The 20,276-nt window shown below is 38.4% G+C and overlaps 1 protein-coding gene across 1 annotated transcript in view; it reads right to left on the bottom strand.

Annotated features, from left to right (window-relative positions):
- Positions 1–328: 328 nt before the first annotated feature.
- LOC104625237 (von Willebrand factor D and EGF domain-containing protein-like) overlaps positions 329–20,276 on the bottom strand; it is a gene marked incomplete at both ends in the record, with an annotated part of 90,937 nt that continues 70,989 nt past the window's right edge. The window contains 3 exons of the mRNA XM_010292813.1: positions 329–407; positions 16,271–16,435; positions 18,003–18,079. Of these exons, the coding sequence (XP_010291115.1) occupies positions 329–407; positions 16,271–16,435; positions 18,003–18,079 (321 nt within the window). The remainder of the gene's footprint in view (positions 408–16,270; positions 16,436–18,002; positions 18,080–20,276) is intronic.

Here is a 20,276-nt window from a genome sequence, read left to right as displayed (position 1 = left end):
CAGAGAAATTTTATATGTTTTCAAATGTTAGGACTTCAGTAGAACGAAGCTGGCCTTAAGCAAGGGTAAGCAAGATTGCAATCTGTCCCTGGTTTTAACAGATTAGATATTATCAAGTAAATATGTCATTTTTGTAAGCAGAAAGAGCTTTTTCAAAGTTATAAAATGTTTCTCTATTATTTTGAAATATAATTGGCTTTGAAAACCAGAATGATCCCACCTAGAAAAATCTCCAAGTTTATGATAAAAATAAAAAAAAATTCTTTTAATAAAAAAAATACTAGATTTGTAGTTATAAAATAATTTGAAAGAGGATTTCCCCCCTTACCTTCACATGTAACTCCATCACCGCTGTACCCAGTGGGACAAGGCCCACATTTAAACCCTCCGCCTTCGCCCAGCTCACACTGCACACCAGTAAAGCACGGCGTATTAGCGCAAAGGACATTCTGATGTGTCCCACCGATGTTTTTTGGCAGTTCCACACGATCCACCGCTGTGTTGTACGCCTTTCTGGCTGCTGTGGTCTGTCCTGGAAGCCGTGCTTGGGAAGCAGACCCTGGCGGGACGCTGGCGCTCTGGGGAGCTGTATCAGGGGAAGAATCTACTAAATGGAAAAGGGAGGTGAGGCGTGTTGCCAAAGGAAATGCTCTCTGCTGCTCAGTTGGGAAATCTTGGGATGGTTTAGCCTTTGAGACTGCGGCTCGACTAGGCCATTTCCTCGGAGAATAGCCGTGCTTGGAATGGGGTTGCTGAACAGCATATGGCCTTGCAAAGAACGAACTTGCATTTGTGTCGTGGTGAGACGGAACGGTCTGGGTTGTACCTGCTTTGTGTTGTTTAAACGGGAGAGGGGTATGGGTTGTCACACCGCCAGTTGTGACTCTGAGGTCTGGCTCCTCGTGCAGAAGCAAACTGTGTGTATCACTTCTTTTTTCAAGAAAAGATTGTTTCTCAGGTGCTGTGGACTTCGAATGAGGTTTTTTTGCTGGTGGTGTATGATCTTGGGAAGTCTTCCTTTTCATTGTAAGGGATGGAGTGTTAATGACTGTGGTGTTTCTTTCCAAAAAGTATGTAGCTTCTTGTCTTGGAATTTGGGTTTGGGAAAGAAGGGAATATGTGTTTCCTGATGTCACTAAAATGTCTTTCTGATGAGAGTCTCTAGCATCTTCAATATTTCTTCCAGCAATATCCACATGGCTTTGGGAAGATCTTGAAACTAGGGCAGAAGGAATGTATATATTAGACCAACATGTTAGTCTAAAGGAACAGCAGTGAACATTTAGTTTATGAGCAAACAACAGAACATCAATTCTAGAAATAAAAAAGTTAATCTATCATATATGCTAAGGGTATGTTTATGCTGATATGGTGTTACCTGCTATGGGTAACACCAGCACTGGGAGCACAGGGAACGGCAATGCCAAAACTTACAGGGTGGTGATCCATGAACTAGATGAATATATTTATGCTGGCTTAATATTGGTCAAGCTTAAGGTACTAAATCCCAGTGAAGCTCAGGCATTATTCTTTGAGGTACAGCATTGACCCTGCAGGGGTTAAATTGTAGCTGGGCAAAATCACTTGCCATGCTGGGTTACTAGTTTTGGCTTACACTAGTCTATGAGGTTTTGGCACTATGCACCTCTCCACAGTGCACCTTACAGGTTTTGACCACCTGAGCTAGTATTTGTTTCTTATTAACTGTCGATATTGCAATAGTGTGCTCAGAAATGTTCTGCTAGGCAGTACGTAATGCGGAGACTTTGCATTCAAGCTCTTGCAATCTAGGAGTAAAATGAGAAATTGCAGTTTGGGGCAGATAGATATTGGAGATGGAGAAATAAACAAATGTTTATTTGAAAAGATGGTCCTTGGCAAGATCATCTTGTAGAGAGACTCTAGTCCCATCACACCAGTGTACAACTAAGCAATGCTTTTGTAGTCCTTATGGCAAAGGAAAGTTTTAGGAAAGTATTTAAAGGAGACAAATGGAAAAGCTTTGTTAATGCTGTGTACAGCTCCCTCTGGACGTGAGGGGCAGCATGTAAGAGAGACTGCTGGTTTGTAATTGTCACCCACTTGTTACAAAGCCAGCCACCTTTTCAGTTGTGTAAGGAGGGATGATAGATGGGGAGAGGGTATTCTGTGAAGGGCCTTGAAAGTGGAGACGAGTAGTTTGAATCAATACTTTCAGGAAGATTAATAGCCGTCTGTTGACTCTAATGAATGGAAGAAGCTATTTTTAACTGGTTCTGGCATACTCACTCCATAGGAAACAGAATATATTGGATCCTGAACAAAAAACCTCGCTTGGTTCTAGGGTTAACCCATGCAGGATGTACCTCTTCCTTTTAAATATAAATATTAATCACTTTCTTAAAACTCCTATTGATGTAGAAATTAGCCATAGTTAGCAAGGAAAGAGATTAAGATGCTTGGCAAAGGTCAAAATGAAAGTTAGAGCATTGACTAGATCAAAGCAAACCCTGGCATGCAGAGTTGTGTTCATTTGGCTGGTAAACAGTGTCATTCTGCTGGTAGCTGATGAGTTTTTGTTGCCCTGAAGCACAATGTTTTGGTGTTTTACAATGGTATTGGATCAAGCTATGGACATCAGTAGGTAAATACATGGTATTTAGTAGAGGAGTAGGTAAATACATAGATTTTACTGTCCAAAGTAAGGCTGATGAATGATGAGGTACACAGCATGGAAGAAAAGAGATAGTGAAGCAGGGAGGACGTCAGCAAAAAGAGCATGGGAGGATAGAAGCCAAAGGATTTTAGAAACAAATGAGAGGTGAAATAAATACCCCCCTAGAAAATTATCAGTAGTAGATGATCATTGCTGCCTTTAGAAGATTCGATCCATGGACCAGAAGTTGACAGGAATGACAGTGAAGGGCTGAATGACCTCTGATATATTTTCAAAATGAGCCCCTATTATAGCTTTGAGCTCCTTTCACTGTGTCACAATTAAATGGGTTTTCCTCCTAACTAAATTTTAGTAACTAGTAAGAGGATCAAACTGACTACCTGAGAAAGGGAAATCTTTTATTTCTTTATCAGGTAATATAGTTGATATATGTATCCTGCAAATAAGCTTCAGCCTTCGCTGTAAGGGGGAATATACTGGTTTTGGAGTGTACCTATGACAATACAGTTTTTACAGCTCAAATAACACTACCCATGAAGAGTTGTGATATATTTTATTTTGGTTGTTTGTTCATTATGATATATACTGATCAAGGTCCCCCATGGGCTTTGCACAGGCCACAAAACTTCATAAGATGTTGGTGTCATTCAAATGTGGCAACTTCCATGTCTTCTCAATTTCTATTATTTCAGATTTTCAATTATAGTGATACCATGCAATTTAGTTAGGATCAGAATATGATCGATTTTTTCTGGAATACCTGAAAATTTCTTTCTGCAGTTTTCCAGATATCTAAATAAGCTAAAACAAACAAATATACCAAAACTGCAGACTCAGTTGTCTCTAGTCAGCAGCTTTCTCAAATCCTGTATTACTTCAATTTATTTTCCTTGCAGTCAATCAATATCTTCAAATGTATAACCCATTATCAATGCAGAAGTGTGATTGCATGAATCTGCTTTTCTCTGTCATGCCACTGCATGATTACATATTGGACTGGATGAAAATATCAAAAAAATCCCAAGGCAAAGTGCTCAAGGTTATCTGACGGTACAAAAATATGCTTTCGCTACCTGTCAGTATTTCTGCCTATACTAATGGGGAGATGTGCAGCAGTGGAACAACTTGAGTTTATTTTTCACAGAGGTAAGTTAGAGACTGAGAACCTGCTGCTTTGCTCCAGCTGTGCATGGCAGAAGCTCCAGCCGTATCGATGGAGTTACACCACTGTAAGCACAGTGTAATGCTGGCATGGATCAGGCCCCGAGAAGGTAGATTCCTCTGTTGTCCCCTTATCTGGAGAAGGTTAGAACAAGGGTGACAGAGAGCAAATTTCCAAGACAGAAGTTTAACATCCCTCATCCAACTCAACACCAGGACACTTTCCATCTACATGGTGCAGGAATTCCTGCATGTGAGAACCCCTCAGCCTTCAGTTCACCTGGTGGTTCAGACATTTTGTGTCACTTGCACTGAGCTCATAAATCAGAATTGTCAGAACTAGTCTCTGATTCCTGCTTGCTAATGCTATCATGGTGTTGTTAAGGCACAGCAAATTCTGATTTCTTCTCTCACTTGAATTGCATTTTACAGTGAACTACTAGATATCTGTAGCTGAAGAGGATCATGTTTTTGGGCCCCTCATTACAAGAAGGATGTTGAGGTGCTGGAGCGTGTCCAGAGAAGGGCAACGAAGCTGGTGAGGGGACTGGAGCACAAGTCTTATGGGGAGCGGCTGAGGGAACTGGGATTGTTCAGTCTGGAGAAGAGGAGGCTGAGGGGAGACCTTATCGCTCTCTGCAGCTACCTGAAAGGGGGTTGTGGGGAGGTGGGTGTTGGTCTCTTCTCCCAAGTAATAAGTGATAGAAGGAGAGGAAATGGCCTCACGTTGCGCCAGGGGAGGTTTAGATTGGATATTAGGAAAAACTTCTTCACCGAGAGGGTGGTCAGGCATTGGAACAGGCTGCCCAGGGAGGTGGTGGAGTTGCCATCTCTGGAAGAGTTCAAGAAACGTGTGGATGTGGCGCTTCAGGACATGGTTTAGGGGACATGGTGGTGCTGGATTAATGGTTGGACTTGATGATCTTGAAGGTCCTTTCCAACCTTAGTGATTCTGTGATTCTGTGATTCTGTGATGTTCATTCTGAATGTAATAAAATGACTATCTATCTAAACTGGTGAAGCAGCAGTTCACAAGCAGAGCAGGCACTCGACAGTCTCTTAAACCCAGGGTGAGGTATCAACACTGAAACACAGAAAAGAAATCTAATATATTTTCTTTCTTATGAGTTTCTGGCTTTTTTGGCATTTACAAGCTTTCAGAAAAAGCCAACATACAGACTTGAATTAAAAGAAACCACATCCCCTTCTGGCTGTAACCATTTCTGTTCCCAGAGAAGCAGCACACATTTCATGCTCTGCCTGGGACAGGATGGACCAGGTTGGTTAGCATATTCCTCTGTGCTGTTCACCCAAGTCTTTGCTAGTCTTAAACTTACATACCTCCACACCTTTCTTCCTGAGCCATGTGCCTTGGAGACAGCCTCATCCTGACCTACAACTAGCAGCTGACACCTCAAACACTTGCGTAAGCTTCTTATAGACATGAGTAGTTACTACCTTTTCATTGCCATGCTTCTCTTTGCAGCTCTTAGAGTTAGAAACTTACATTTTGGTTTTTTTAAATGTAAATGTAAATTTTTTTATGTAACAACATAAGGGAGACACCGCAAGCATTGCCATGTAATCTCAAGTGCTGATGCCTCCTTTAATCTAATAGAATGCCCCAAACCAGTCTACTCTTCAGGTGGAGACTGGCTCCTTCTCTTTAGCAAGATCATCTGGCTCTGGTCTCTTCTGCCTGTCAGTTCAGAGTACTATGGGGGCACTTTTAATTCTGATCAGGTTACAACTGCTTCAGAATTCCATGAATAGTCTAAGAATTCATCTCATTATTAACACAATTCAATAAATTTACAATTTGTGTAGTTTTAGAGCTATTAACATTTAGTAGTACATGCTGTGTAGCACATTTCTCATTCAGAAGAATGTCGACAGAGAAATGCTCTTATGACATATTACACTATGTGGGTCATCATTTAAAATTTGAAACATCTACCAGCACATAAATCTTATTTAAAATGTCAAGAAAAAATAGAAAAATTACACTGGTCTAAGAAGTCTAGTTACCAGAGTATTAGGGATCATCCCATTTCTCTCTCTACTTTTCCACATTAATTTTTTTTTCTGTATTTACTTGGTGAGAAAGGGGAAATGGAGCAGCTGTCAATAGGAAGCTCTAGGGAAATTCTGTTTTTCGACCAATTCTTAATCTGCCATTTTATTTGATTAAGTTCTGGCATAACTTTCTTCTCTAGTCAGAGCGTGTTTAATTCCTAAATCTCTTTAGCCATCCAAGCATACCCTAACGTCTTCCCTCTCCCAAATATTGAGAAATATAGCTTTGATTCTCCCTTCCTTTTTCTTAAGCATACGGAACTTCGCCACATTCAGATGCGGGTTGAACATCCTAGTCACTGATGTCCCTTCTCTTACAATCACAAGCAGTAGCTCCCAGAGTAAATTCCTCATCTCCTTTAAGTGAGGTACAGCTTCAACCTCCCAAATTATACAAAAGGTGTAGTTCCAGGATTATTTTTGTAGAGACAAAAGCATTTTAAAGATTTATTGAGATATTATCTTAAATGTAGATAGGAGCTTCAGTTTAGAGCTCACGATCCTTTACCTATTTAGCTATTTACCTATTTCGGCTGCTAACCTGTGCGACAGCTTGTGGACCTGGAGTGCTTTCCATCCAGACAGGTCAGCACAGGAGCAGAGCAGTCGCATGACTCTCTATCCATCTGTATGGCCTTAGTAAAAAACATGCTTTCAAACTACGGCTTCTGTGCTAGGCGAAGTTACTCACTTGTGGCTTTAATGATGAAATTAAAAGGCGAACATCTATTTCCCTGTCCCTGAGCTATGTTTCAACCCGATAGAAAATGAGATTGTGGCGCTGGTGTTGCTACCTCGTGAGCAATTTTCTTCCCATTCACCTACCAAAATGATGAGCAATAGGGAATATTCTGTGGAGTCTGCATTACTCAGCCACTACTGATTATAACTATTCCTATGATTCCGACCCTTTTGTTTGTCAAAAGTGGCTGCAGCTGCTCATACACAATTCTGTAACACCATTCATAATTTGCAACGCAGATTTGCTTTGTGTGTATGAAATACAAAATCATTCTGCTCTAACACAATGCTTTTTGTGGAGGAAAAAACCTGGGATCTTCAGCCGGATCATCCACTAAATTTTGTTTATGAATCTCCATGTATCCAGAGTAAATAGTTCCCACAAATGGAATGGGGTCCAGATTCTGCCATCAAGGAGGTCCTTTTCCAGTTCTGGGATGTTGAAATCCTGTGTGACTGTATGAGAATCTATTACCTCAAGAAGAGGTAGTGTGTTTGCTTATGTCACTTTAAAGGCCTTTTGTATTTCTTTGCATCAGTGCATAGTTCATTTGCCTCTAGGTTTTCAGAGCAACATAATTGACATCTCAATTCATTAACTGATGTATTTGAACAAAATGGGCATTCTGAGATGCTCAATCAGGAAGCAAACTGTTCATAAAAATAGAAATTATATTACCTACTCTATGTCAGACAACATTTTCAGGCTTATCTAAGATATGTCAAAGAATACATAAAATGAAAGATAATCCTTTTCATACGCAACAAATAGCAAAACAAAGCCTCATAAGGATTTTGCTTATGTGTAGACCTTTCCTTATATGAAATATTTTTCTATTCATAAATCTTTTTCAATAGAAAGCATTATAATTTAGAGATTAAGAGGGAAAAAAAACACTTAAAGAGCTGGGGCACTAATATTGCCTTAGTTTCTATTCATTTAAGACTGATTTCTCCATAGATTTTAAATGATCGGCTCCTTTTAAGTTGTCCTGAGTAGATAGTATCAGGTTATAAGCTGAATTTCTAGAATGACACTCAAGTCTGAAAGTAACAAAACAGTTTTATATATGACACTTGTCCTAATACATGGCACTTTCACATAATATATGTGTATCTGCATTCCAAGGATGTATCCATCAACTTTTGGTTAGTACGATTCTTGGGACAAGGGATCATATGCGGTCAAAGTGCAAGAATGGTGCAAGAAGGCAGTGAACACAACGATAGCTGTACAGACAAATGAGCCTTTGAGGGAAAGAATGCATTTTGTGCACTTTGTTTGCAGACTCGGTTGGTTGGTTTGTTTGTTTGTTTTTTTACTTTTGTGAAGTTTTCTGTAAGTTTTCAATAGAAATTTTAACTTCAGGGTCACCAGAGACAGTGTTTTTAAAAATGGAGTGAGGATTACTGATTGCAAAGATAGGAGCACACTCCCTAAACAGGGATTTTTTTTCCCCTTTATCGACATTTTTCTTTATCAGTATCTTTTTTGGATTGTATATGGAGATTTATAAACCAGTATGTTTTTACAAACAATGTTTTCTCTAACACCTCTCCTACCTTCTGGTTTATTTCAAGATTTAATTGAAAAGTTCTCTCCTAGGGGTGGGAAAAACTCCACGTTTGATGCGCTCTCACCCCTTGAAAAGGAGACTTTCTCCTCTCGCTCCTTTGTTACTAGATGTCTTTCTGTGCTCCTTACATTCCTTGGGTCTAACGCGTTCTCCGCTGCGGTTTTTAGAAGTGCTCTTCCTTTGCTTTTCTCTGAATATCCAGCTAACAAAACAGGAAGTGGAGGAATAGTATGGTTGGGTTTCAGAACACCACGGATCACTCACTCAGCCCCTTCGTAAGTGTTTTATTGTCCTTTCTTTCATTATCCCTTGCCCATCTTTCAGGTCTGAACGTTTACCTCTCCTCTTTGTGTTCTATCTTCTCCAATTACTTGAGTCTGCAACTTTATTATTTCAGCAGCTACAAAGACAGTATTAAGATAGAGTTCATAAAACTAAATTATTTTTTCTATGCAGGAATTGGGAGTATATTTTACTTCTCAGCGCTGCAAGAGATGGAGAAATTAATAGAAACTCTGTTCTTATCTGATGATTCCTCATGGGCCTTCAGACTCTCTCATGGCTTGAACAGGTTGATAGATATATACAAAATAGGATAAATAGGACAGATCCTCTCTGAAGCATCCCTGTCTAATTCTCTGAAACATCTATGTAGAATCCTTTAGAACTCTAATAATAGATTATAAAGGAAGTTCATAACATTTCTTCAAAAGAAAATCCATAATATTTCTTCAAAGAAAAAATAGCTTAAATTTGAGTATTTTACTGAAATTCTCCGTCTATTCTATTCAAGCAGTAAATGATCTAAAACTATAATTATGTTGTTTTTGGCTGTAAACACATAAAAATGAGTTACTTTACATATGAATGCCAAGAAACAATCTGAACTATGCCTTGCTGGAGACCGGTAATGAATCTTTTTTAATATCATATAAGCACATATAAATACTCTCAGTGAAATCATGCTTTTATGGAATTCTCCACATTTTCAACTGGTTAGGTTGACAACCATCTATAGCTTCTTTCTAATATAGAAAACAAAAAGGAGGGAATTTGATAATAAATTTTCAGATGGTATGTCACAAGAGTTCTTAGTCAGTTCTGCTGATTTGTGTCTAGTTCAACCAAATGGGTTTTTCACTATTGCCAGCAGGTTACCAGTGATAAACAGTGTGTCCGTTTGGTTGTGCATAAAGAGTATGAACAATGTGCATTGAATTAAGGCTGCGGTTTAGAAGAGGGGTTCGCATCCCTAAATCCAAGCTAAGCAGCATTAGTGCAGAATTTGAAGCTTATCTTCCATCTGACCAGCCTGTGCTGCTAATGCAACAGATCCTGAAATATGGTTATTTAACTATAGCTCACTGCTTTATTAAAAGTGGGTGTCATCACTTCTTGGCAAAACTTACTTCTGCCCTTTGAATTCTACAGTAGCATGTTGGGGACAGTCGTATCATGAGACTTTATAATGTCTGTAGTTTTCTCTTTGAAAGAGTATTAGGATGAGCAAGTAGAGACACTTGATAGTGGCACTTCAGCTAGCAACAGTGTTGTGTTTAATCTTTTCCTCTCTCAGGCTCTGAGAATTTATTATGGAAGTTATTGTTTTCAATGGAGCAAGAATTTTGAAGCAAGCTGAGGTCACTTAGGGATTCAACACTGTGACATAAATAGCTGTGAAGAATATAACAGGTCCCCTGTTTTGCATTCAAACAAATATAAAAGGGAAGTTATGAACTGACCAGAGGCATTTAGAGGAAAAGGAAGGAAGAAGGCTTAAGGAGGCTTTTTCTGTAAAGTATTAGATTAGCTTAAGAAGAATTTAAAATTTCATGAACCAATAGCTTGGTTCAAATCTCAGATTTTTAAGACAATATTCTATAAATACCGTAAACAACATTTATTAACATGGAGAAATTCTTAGCGAGTACTGTTGTTTTTCAGTAATAGAAAAGACTCATCAGCTGTTACAACACTTATAGACCAAGGAGCTCTGGTGATGCTCTCCAGTGTGCATTTCTACCCCCCATTTCCTATAGAAATTAAACCAAAGCAAAACAAAAGTATTTGGTATTTTTATCATAATATATGTGATAAATTTTCTTTGGGAAATCAAAGGTTGTACTAGATGATCTTTTGAGGTCCCTCCTAACCTGAGCTGTTCTATGGTTCTACTAAATTCTTAATCTAATAAATTATCAGCATGAGAGGTCATTTTCTCCTGCATCCCAGAGGATCAGTTGTCTTGTGTTAGCTACAGGCTGTTGCTGTGTCCCTTCAGAAATGAACTAGCTCTATACATGTGATGTGTAATTATGGGAGCAAAATTCACACGGTTTGTCAGTGAATATCACCTGATTCTGCAAGCAAGTCCAGTGAAGCGAGTGCCTCTACATCTGTAGGTACCTGTTCATCAACAACAGCAAGATGTTAAGGAGCTCGTCCTAAATTTGTCCTGAGCAATGATGAGGCTGTGTGTTTCAAACCTATTTTTACCCCCCTGTACTGTGCTTTGCCTTGCTTATGAATACTTTTTCTTCAACTCCTGCTTTGCTTTTGCAGTTAGTGGCAAAACTCTCGTGTTGCTTTAATGGGACCAGGATATTGGTCCAGTATGAATTGCTTACAGTTTTAAAGGGTGTCTAAGTGCCTTTAACAAAACAGCAATCTTATCAAATTTGTGGAAACAGGATTGGCTCACTTTAAAAGCTGCGTGTTATTATGGCTAGATGATTAAATGAGCTTGGAAATTTTAAGAGGAGATAATCTTGCTCTCTGTTCTGTCAGTGTAAAAAACTACAGGGCCTGTATTCTCCATAGATTATTTGTTGGAGACTGAGTTGTTATTATCACTTAGAAGTCACGATGGCACAGTGATTGCTTAAGCAAAAGGTGGCACATTCTTGGTAGGAGAGAAATGTAATCTGTACTTGATGTTCTGATGGAATGTAAATATTATTCATGGCATATAGCTGAGTCCTCTTCCCTAGTGGTTTTATGGCTTGGGCTTCATTGGTCTTCTATTGCTGAGCTACATCATTTCCTAAATATATCATCTGGATTGGAAGCACTTAGCAAATTCTGGATTGACAGAGTATATGGATCAGTGAAGCTGGAAACCGTTTATCTTTTAAATTATCTAAACATATTCTTCCCACTGTGCCTACTTTAGTTGTTATGTTTGGGTCACAGCATATACCGTACAGGCCTCTGTTGATACTTTTCTGAAAATAGTTAATATTTTATTAGGTATCCCTAAGGAGGAGAAAGCCATCAGAAAGGCTCTCAGATTCCCTTTCTATCTTGACGAGTACAGGAGTGGATTTTCAGTGGCGATTACATACTCAGAGGGCAGGAAAGGGCCACAGCTTATGTCCAAAATGCCAGGCTGATCCTGGCCTTGGGCGAAGATTGCTGGTGTACCATCTGCAAAACTGTCTTTCGTGAGTCCAAACTTATATGGAATGTCTTTGTGTGGCATTTCTAACCCCACCTCTGTTGCCATTTCATCACATACCGCTTGAAAGAGACATCATTACATTATAACTGGTCAGTCGGAAAAAAATGTACATTTTGTCCCGAAATAGACAAACCAGAAACACTGAAACATAGTTTACAAAAGGGATTGGCAACTTCCACTGTAAATTCCAAAGGCGAATTTGAGGACGGTTTCAATGGCCCGAGTCAGAGCTAGGAGCTGGAAGCCACGGTGTTGAGAGGTAATGCTTCCCAGTTTTGGGGCCCACAAGAATAGCTGAGAGCTATTAGCACACAGAGGTAAATCAGAGTATTATTTACGATTTATTTTGTATTTCTGTTATGCCTTCTTTGCCAGGATCTCGGACAACTTCATGGCTAAGGACGGCAGCTTCACAATATTCCTGCCTTCACATGAGCCTTGTTAGTTCATTGCATAAACCAAGTCAAGACTGGTTAATTACTCATTGCAAAGCACCCATTGAATGCTGAAAAGTGTGTGTATTTTATCGACACCTATCGCTACATACAGTTTTCATATTTAAAAGTTCTGTGTGTGATGTGCCTACCTTAACAGATTTTAAGATGTATCTTCCAGGAACACTGCTCGGGCTCACTCCATTAGGGTAATACTATTCATTTAATGGAATCACTTATGATTTACACTGGTGTAAGTGGGACTGGAATCTGGGCCTTGATCTTTTTAATGCAAATTCATCAATTCTGTTAGATAAGAGATGAAAGGAGTCCATTATGTTCTTCAGTCATCTCTTGAAGCAAAATCATTTGATTGGTTCCAGGCAGTAAGTGGTCCCTACTCCTGCAGTTAGCTCCAGAGATGAAACCTTGGGTTGGTGACCAAAGCTCTTACTGAAGTTATTTATTTTTTATGGCCAGTGATCAATGATAAGTGCTAATAATGACAGCAGTGATTTCAAAGTTAAAAGTTAAGAATGTAAAACTTAGACTAGGATGTTCCTCTGGTGTTAGGCTGAGCGCTATGTGTTTAAACACACACGTTCTTCTAATTCAAAACGTTTTATTCTCCTTTTAAATCCACACCTTGATGTTGATCTGACAGTGGTGCAAATGAGAAGGTCACAGAGGTCTCTCTGATGTAAAATCAAAGGGAATTCAGAAGCACAGTGCAGATTCTGCAATAGGGTAAAATACGGAGTACATAAACATAACAAATAGCTGGAACATACAAAAGTATATGAAGTGCCAAATGTCTACAATACTGCAAATTAACTGCTATGGCAGGAGAGCTAGCAGTGGTGTTCAGAATGGAAAAGCAGAACTCGATTACAGAGATCATAAAATAATCCTCTCCCTTGATCTTCGGCTCCCTAAACCAGGAGAGGCAGAGAGTTGGCTCTGGGCAAACAATCTTTTATCAGTAATGGATGTGGCACTGCTTTGTCCAGTAAAATTGCTGATTTACTAATAGGAAAAAAATAAATCTTTTGTGATGACACCAACCTCTCTAACCTGCTAAAGGAAGTGCAAACAGATGGGTATCTCTGCGACTGTGAGTGATGAAACCAGTCTAGAGAAATACCAGTAATGTCTGACGAGAACGAATATTGCAACACACAGTAACATCACCAGCATGCCCCATTAGGATATATTAATTTTCTTTGTGCCATGAATATGACCAATGACACTGCATGGTTTGATTTAATAGATCTGCCTCTTCTAATAAAAAGGTAACATATTTTATACCAGTGTGAAACATGCCCAGTGACGCCTGGACAGATTTAAATTCCTTAGACTTTCCTCTTTATTACAATGCCAGCAAAATTAAGGGACTTTTGATCCTACTAGTAAATTTTAAAAAAAGTCTAGGATACCTGCTTTATGGACTTTGGAGAGGAAGAAATAGTTATTTTGCTTCTGAGATGAGAATGTATTTTTTGAAATAATAATTTCCCTTTATATGTGAAACTCCATACCAGTTTTGATACCGGTGATGTTTTTCCTTAAGCCTAATCTGATGTACTTCAAAAACAATCGCAACAAAGTCTGGTTGATTTAAACTGGTACAAACTACTGATATAAACCAGGTGAAACACATAAGTGTGAATAGAATGAGGCCCTGTGTTGTTGACAGAGCAGGTAGATATAGCTCAGAAACTTATTTGTGGAGTTATGTAGTTTGCAGTAAGTCAAGTACATAAAAAGATTAATACCTATCACATATCAATGCTGAGGAAATGGTACTTTGTTGATTATGAATCAAAATTGAAGGACTTCTGGGTGCAGCTCATCAAATACTGACTTAGAAAACAATTTTCTTCTAGCATTTTTTTTCTCCTCAGTAGTCTACAAAGGCAGTTGGGTAATTTTTGTGGTTATCCTTTAATCCTTAAATCACAACAATTCAGTATAACTTCATGTCAAAATCAGCCAATAAAAGTATAAAATAGGGATTAGCAAGAGTATTTTTAGATTAAAATTACTAGAGTTGGAAAGAAGTGGCACATAATCTCAGTACCTTCACAAGCGCTGTAGTAAGCTGAAGAGGATTTGTTCTGTTTTGTTTGAAGACTGATAGCATAAGTTACAAGGGAGAGAAGCTATTATTCTAACAGGGAGGATTTCACAATAATCATAATCCATAACTGTACATAAATTTAATTGAATGTTCATTCCTTTTTGTCTGATAACTTTTAATCTTCAATGCTATACAATACTTCTGCTTGAACTAGCAAAGCACATGAGAAAGTTAAACCGATCGTTTTGGTCATAAATTAGGACATTCGTACAGCTACAGCAATTGCTTTCATTTCTAAATATTAAAACAAATGACTACTCTCGTTTACCCTTGAGGCACAAGAGTCTCATTGTTTATATTGTGATATAATTCGCATGAGTGAATATAAGGTTCTGATGGAACAAAAAATAATTCCTCTTCATTCCTGGCCCAAAGTGCTCAAGCTGGTTGCATGGCCACATTTGCAGCACTAAGTCCCAGACTCAGTTTGCGTATTTGAGAGGACAAAGAAAAACAACCCCCCAGCCTCTGATATACAATTTGCTTTTGAAGGAAGCATGTATTCGTTTCAGATCCTGATACTTGGGATATTTCCTAAATCTTGCCTGGAGCTCTGTATGACAGGTATGAATCACAGTAAATGGCAACTACTGTCTACGCTTCCCTTTTTAGAACATACACAAATTTATTGGTTAATGTTTATATAAGCACAATGTAAGTGCATCTGATTTACTGTACCAATATCTAGTAGACTATCCGTTCTACTCAACAGCATTTAAATGACCTTTGGGGTGTACAATGTATGTCCCATTAACGACAAGGTGCAGCTTTGGGCAATAACACAAATGTTAGTTTATTTATATGTACAATGATTATTTTTTTTTTTTTGCTCAACTGCTTTTACAGCTTCACCAAGTTATTGTAGAGTCAATAGCTGACTTAGTGACTCTGAAAAACTAAGTAATACATTGTAAGTGTTCATTGCTAGAAAAAGAAAACTGTTGGGTTTATTTTTGTGACTTTTAGATTCAGAGAACTGGCTAAAATCAATTTATAATTCAAAGAGATTGGATGAATCCTACACTAAGCAGTAAAATTGCTTCCACTTTGATAGTGTGCATTAAAATATAACATTAAGGTAACAGTCATTGATTCGGATACAGAATGGGGAGTGAATCTGGGTTTGTCAAGTGTAGGTGCTTGGGCAACAACTTGACAGGTTTCAAGCCAGTCTGTCTTGAATAGTTTAGAAAAAGATTCAGAAGAAAACCAAGGAATCTAACCTAGTAACTACTGTTATTAAGGAATAAACATGAGTTCTCTCGGCAAATCACTCTGTGCAGTAACAAGAGAACAACCATCCAAGCTGTCCCTAGAGAACCATACATTGAATTATGAGAATTTTATTGAGAGAGAGCAGGATCAGATGACTGATGAGTGGTTGCTATGCTATTGCCACTTTCTGCCTGAGGTCAGGACCCAGCTTTTCTTTTATCACAGCAGAAGACCTCTTCTAATGATCAGTCCTCAGAGATTAACGGGACCAGCTGAGTTTCAGAGCTCCCTAAGGAAGATTATTACTCAGGCTACGAATGATACTATTGAAATGCTTTAATTATCTGTTGCCATTAGTTGTTGGTATAGTTGTTCTTACATGACGCTTTGTTTATCATCATCTTCAAAGGTCACGTTGGAGAACTGATGCCTTTCAGCAAAAGAATTAGGGAATAAGTGAATTGGAATGATACTGGCATGTGTCACGTTCTGATCTTACTGAGGAGACATGTTTTGAAATCCTGTGCCAGTGCTGTGGCAGAAATACAGATGTGATTCATACCATCTACCGGGTCCTGTTGTGAAGAATTCCCCTACTGGCAAATGAGGTGGTTAATCTACTGAATTTTGACTCATAGAGCCAGGTATTCCTGAAATAAGACCCGCTAGCTGCTCGTCAGGTAAAAGTGAAAAAAAAAGCTTTCAGTGTTTGATTATAAAGTACATTGTATTGTAAAGCCATACTAGCTTATACTTTTTTACAGCCTTTGTATACACAACCTTTTTAAAATTCTAAAAATTAGAAAGTACCTGGTCTGGGGACTTTGGTACAGATTCGGCCATTTCCAAAAAACCCTGCTGGACATCGGCCGCAGACATATCCGACGTAAGGGGGTTTCCGATCAAAACATAAGACTCCAGGAAAACATGGCCTGTTGGCACAGGTAGTAACATGTGCCAGTGGTGCTGCATGACCTAGAAAAGAAGTTCAAGCACGTTTGTTTAGAATTTCTCAAATCAAATGCATATATAAGATTAAGCAGTGGTTGCCTGAGCCCGGTTAAAGCTTTTATTCTTTTAAAGTCTAATTAATGCAGAATGTTCCCAAACCTTGAACCAAACATGAGAATGTCCTGTAGGCACAGTGTAACAGAACAGCTGTTTCTCATTAAAGCAAGATTTATTAGTCTGCTAATTGTTTTCAAGTTTATTACTCAAAGTTGTTTGACATTTATCATGGATAATATAGAAACTGTAATTTTCAGCATAAGTGAAAGAGTAACTGAGGGAGATATTGGGGACCCTATAGCAGGCTTATTTAGGGAACCTATTTAGCTTCCCTAAAATATTATTCAGTATGATATTCTGTATTATTCAGACATCCCTTTGGTCTTTTATAATTGGAAGGTAATCATCAAGCCTTACAGCACATATACCTTACCTTTAAAAATACACTGTCAAGTACATATGTTTCTGATCTAGAAATCATGCTTAATGTGTCAAACCTTGTATGACAGGAGACTACTTTAATTATCTTAGAACTACGTGCAAAATGTAACACTCAAGTAGTATATAATATTTTATCACTTGTGATGTCACTAAATAGGAAGTGTATATGAACTGCCTGTGAAGTATTTAATAGTGTCAAGACAGAGAACAGATGATGAATAAAATCTTAATGATGGTTGTAGATCTTTTTTAATTGCCTCCAGTGAGGTCTCCATCATGATTCTCAAGTATTTTCAGCATTATTCTTGCACCTTGCCTACTGCATTATGATGGATACTTGCAAGAGGCAAGTTCTAGTTAGGTGTTAGCTGGCCTGGTACAGATATAAAAAAAGAGCGTCAGAAAAAACCTCACTTTTGTTTTACAACAACAGGTATGCCCAGTCTCAATTTTTCTGCTTCCTGCTTTCACTAGAAAATCAACCAAGCATGCCATGCTCTTCCAACAGGACCAACGCGTACAGGTGCACGCCCCGGTTAGGAGTGCGGTAGTGCTCCGCGTCTGGGAAAAGCGGCTGCCACAGTCAAGTTCGTACTTCAGGAGTCGATCTTTGCTTATGCTCAAAACTCAATCTTCATTCAGTGAGTGCCTGTCAAACGCTGAAATAAAACGTATCACTTGGCGATGGCAAGTTGGCGTAAGCTGTCAGTCTTATTATCTTGCTTTGCATTGATCACTAAGTTTTGGAGTGATTTTGTTCTACCTCAGAAGCGATGCAATTTCTAGTTAAGCCTGACCACTCTGATTACCATTGCTGTAATGGCTCGCTTCCCATTTAAAATTGTTTAGCAGCAATCCAGTCTGATGTATTGAGGAGGTTTTTGATTTTTAACTCTGTCTTTCTATGATGTATTATAAACAGCTAGTTTACATTTGCTGTTAAGATGGTAAAATGTAAGATTTTGGAATATGTAAAATGCAGCAACTGAAAAAGACTTCATATTCTTGTATACCTACCATGTCTATCACTTATGGTAAAATTCTTTATTACAGGAGAATCCTTTGCTGCTAAGGGTTGCAATAGATACTTCACCTCAGTCTTGTTCAAATCACCTTTGCCATTGCCTTTTTCAATGCTTAAAGCTTTTGTAATGTCAGCAGCAAGCACAGCTGTGAAAAGAAAGCATGGAGACAAGGAAACAAGGTGTTAGAGCTTAGCTGTGATTGATGATAAAAAGCAACAGTAACAGCAAATCAGATAACCTGACGTAAGTTTATTCTGGAAGCCAACCATCAAGCAAATAAAGGCAAATCAGGTGAGTCAGCTGCTGACGGGCAGCAAAGCTTCAGCACAAATATAGTCAAAATTACTGTGCCCAAACTCACTGAACTTTGCTTATCTGGGAGACATACTTAATATGCACAGTGATCTTTTTATTGAGCTAAGGGCACTAAGAAGGCCTCAGGTCCCCCTTCTGTCTGGGCATGTTTGTTGGCTTCGGTTAGTTCAGCTGAAAAGTTTGTACATGTCAAAATACCTGTACAAAGTATACATGGACGGAAAGAGGAAAATTGATTAGTGGAGACTCTAAAAAATACTGTTTTCTGCATAATTTTAAGATAATTTCTTGAATGAATTAGGTATTGTAAAGTCTATGTGGATATATGTTGTGAAATAAACTATTTCCTTGGGTCTCTTGGATATTCTGTACTCTTAAAGCCTGAGACTATGACTCTGTGTATGTATTAAATAATGCGATGAGCTGTAGCCAACTCTAAGAGCTATAAAGTTACTGTAGTTTTCTCCTCCTTCCTCACAGAAGCCTTTATACTTGCTTCAGCAAGGGTAGAATGTTAAGTCTGTATCTCAGAACCACAAAGAATGATTTCTACCCTATTTTGGGTGGAAAAGGAAGCCCTCGGGTTTATTTCTTCTAATAAATGTGCATTTCTGAAATATGGAAATATTTCTGTAATTAAAAAAATGCAAAGGAAGAAATTGCTGTTCTGATATGTTTCAAAAAAGGACATTATTTCGTATATCCTTCCTTCACTGGTCAAATTAGCTACAAAAATATGCATTAGTGAAACAGGTGCAAAATCACTTTGAAATAACCAATGTGGCCAAATAATACAGCAAAGAAATAATCTGTACAGACATTTGGTAATATGATTGAAGGGATATTTGGTAAACCTAGCAAAGGAAGTCCTGCTGGTGCCAGGATCCTGCAGCTTCAACTGATCTTTTTCATTTGATATTTTTTTTTCTTTTGGTAGTCAATATCAGGAAAAGTTAATATCTGCACAGTTAATATCTGTAACTTTTGCTTCTCAGATTTCTTTGGAAACACCAACAAACAAACAAACAAATGCAAAACACATCACTTGTTAACTTCTCTCCTTCTGGCCAACCAAATGTTATTTTTGGAGAAGACTTATGTATATACAACTGAAACAAGCAGAGTATGAGTAAGTCTCATCCCATGCTCTGAGAGGGTCTCGGAAGAGTACAAATTCACTGTAGCTCTCCTGCTAAACACTCTATTGCCCCAAAAGCAAATACTGAGCAGGTGTAAAATTGTTCCTAGCCATTTCTTTCACTAGTTGGGACCCGTGGCATGACTTTACGCCAAGCATGAGCTCAGCAGCTGTGGACTGCGTTCTCTAACAAAGCACACCTTGGAAACAGGTAAAAGGATGTGAAGGATTTGCACATGAACCTTCCTCCTCTTACCCTACATCCTGTTTCCACAGCCTTTGCCCAAAACAAAAGTAATCTTGGAGGTGCTCCCCAAGTACTTGTTAGTAGGTGGCATATTTAGGATTAAAATAGTGGAGAACATGGGGAATGTCCTTGGCAAATTACCCAGCTGGCATCTGGAAAATATTTTTTTGTATGCTAAGATGTTCATTCTAATAAAAATAGTGAAAAATAGCAAACAGACCAATTTGTCATTATCCATAGTAACATAAAAAGACAATAGTCTGTTTTCTATATTTAAAGGTCTGTACTTGAAGTGAGTGGCAAAGCACTCAAGGATAATAGTAGTAGAACTGGACCCATTTTTTTTTCCTCATCTATTAAAATAAATCATGCAAAAGACTTACATTTGCAAATTTTACCATTTCCCTCCATCCCACTGGGGCAAATTCCACATGCATACGATCCAAAGGTATTAATACAAGACACTCCAGGAAAACAAAGACTCTCTTCACATTCATTCCTGTCTTCCTGACAAGTAAGCCCTGTGGCAAAACAAAGGGAAGGTTAATAATCAGGAAAGATTCCCTGTTTATTCCTCAGCTCAAATGTTGAAGCAGACTAAGGCTTACTTCTCAGCTGTAAACTCATTACAGGGAACGTCAC

This window comes from Phaethon lepturus, unplaced genomic scaffold (genome assembly GCF_000687285.1).
Source record: "Phaethon lepturus isolate BGI_N335 unplaced genomic scaffold, ASM68728v1 scaffold25158, whole genome shotgun sequence".
Taxonomy (NCBI): Eukaryota; Metazoa; Chordata; class Aves; order Phaethontiformes; family Phaethontidae; genus Phaethon; species Phaethon lepturus.
This window is presented reverse-complemented; position numbering and strand designations above follow the sequence as displayed.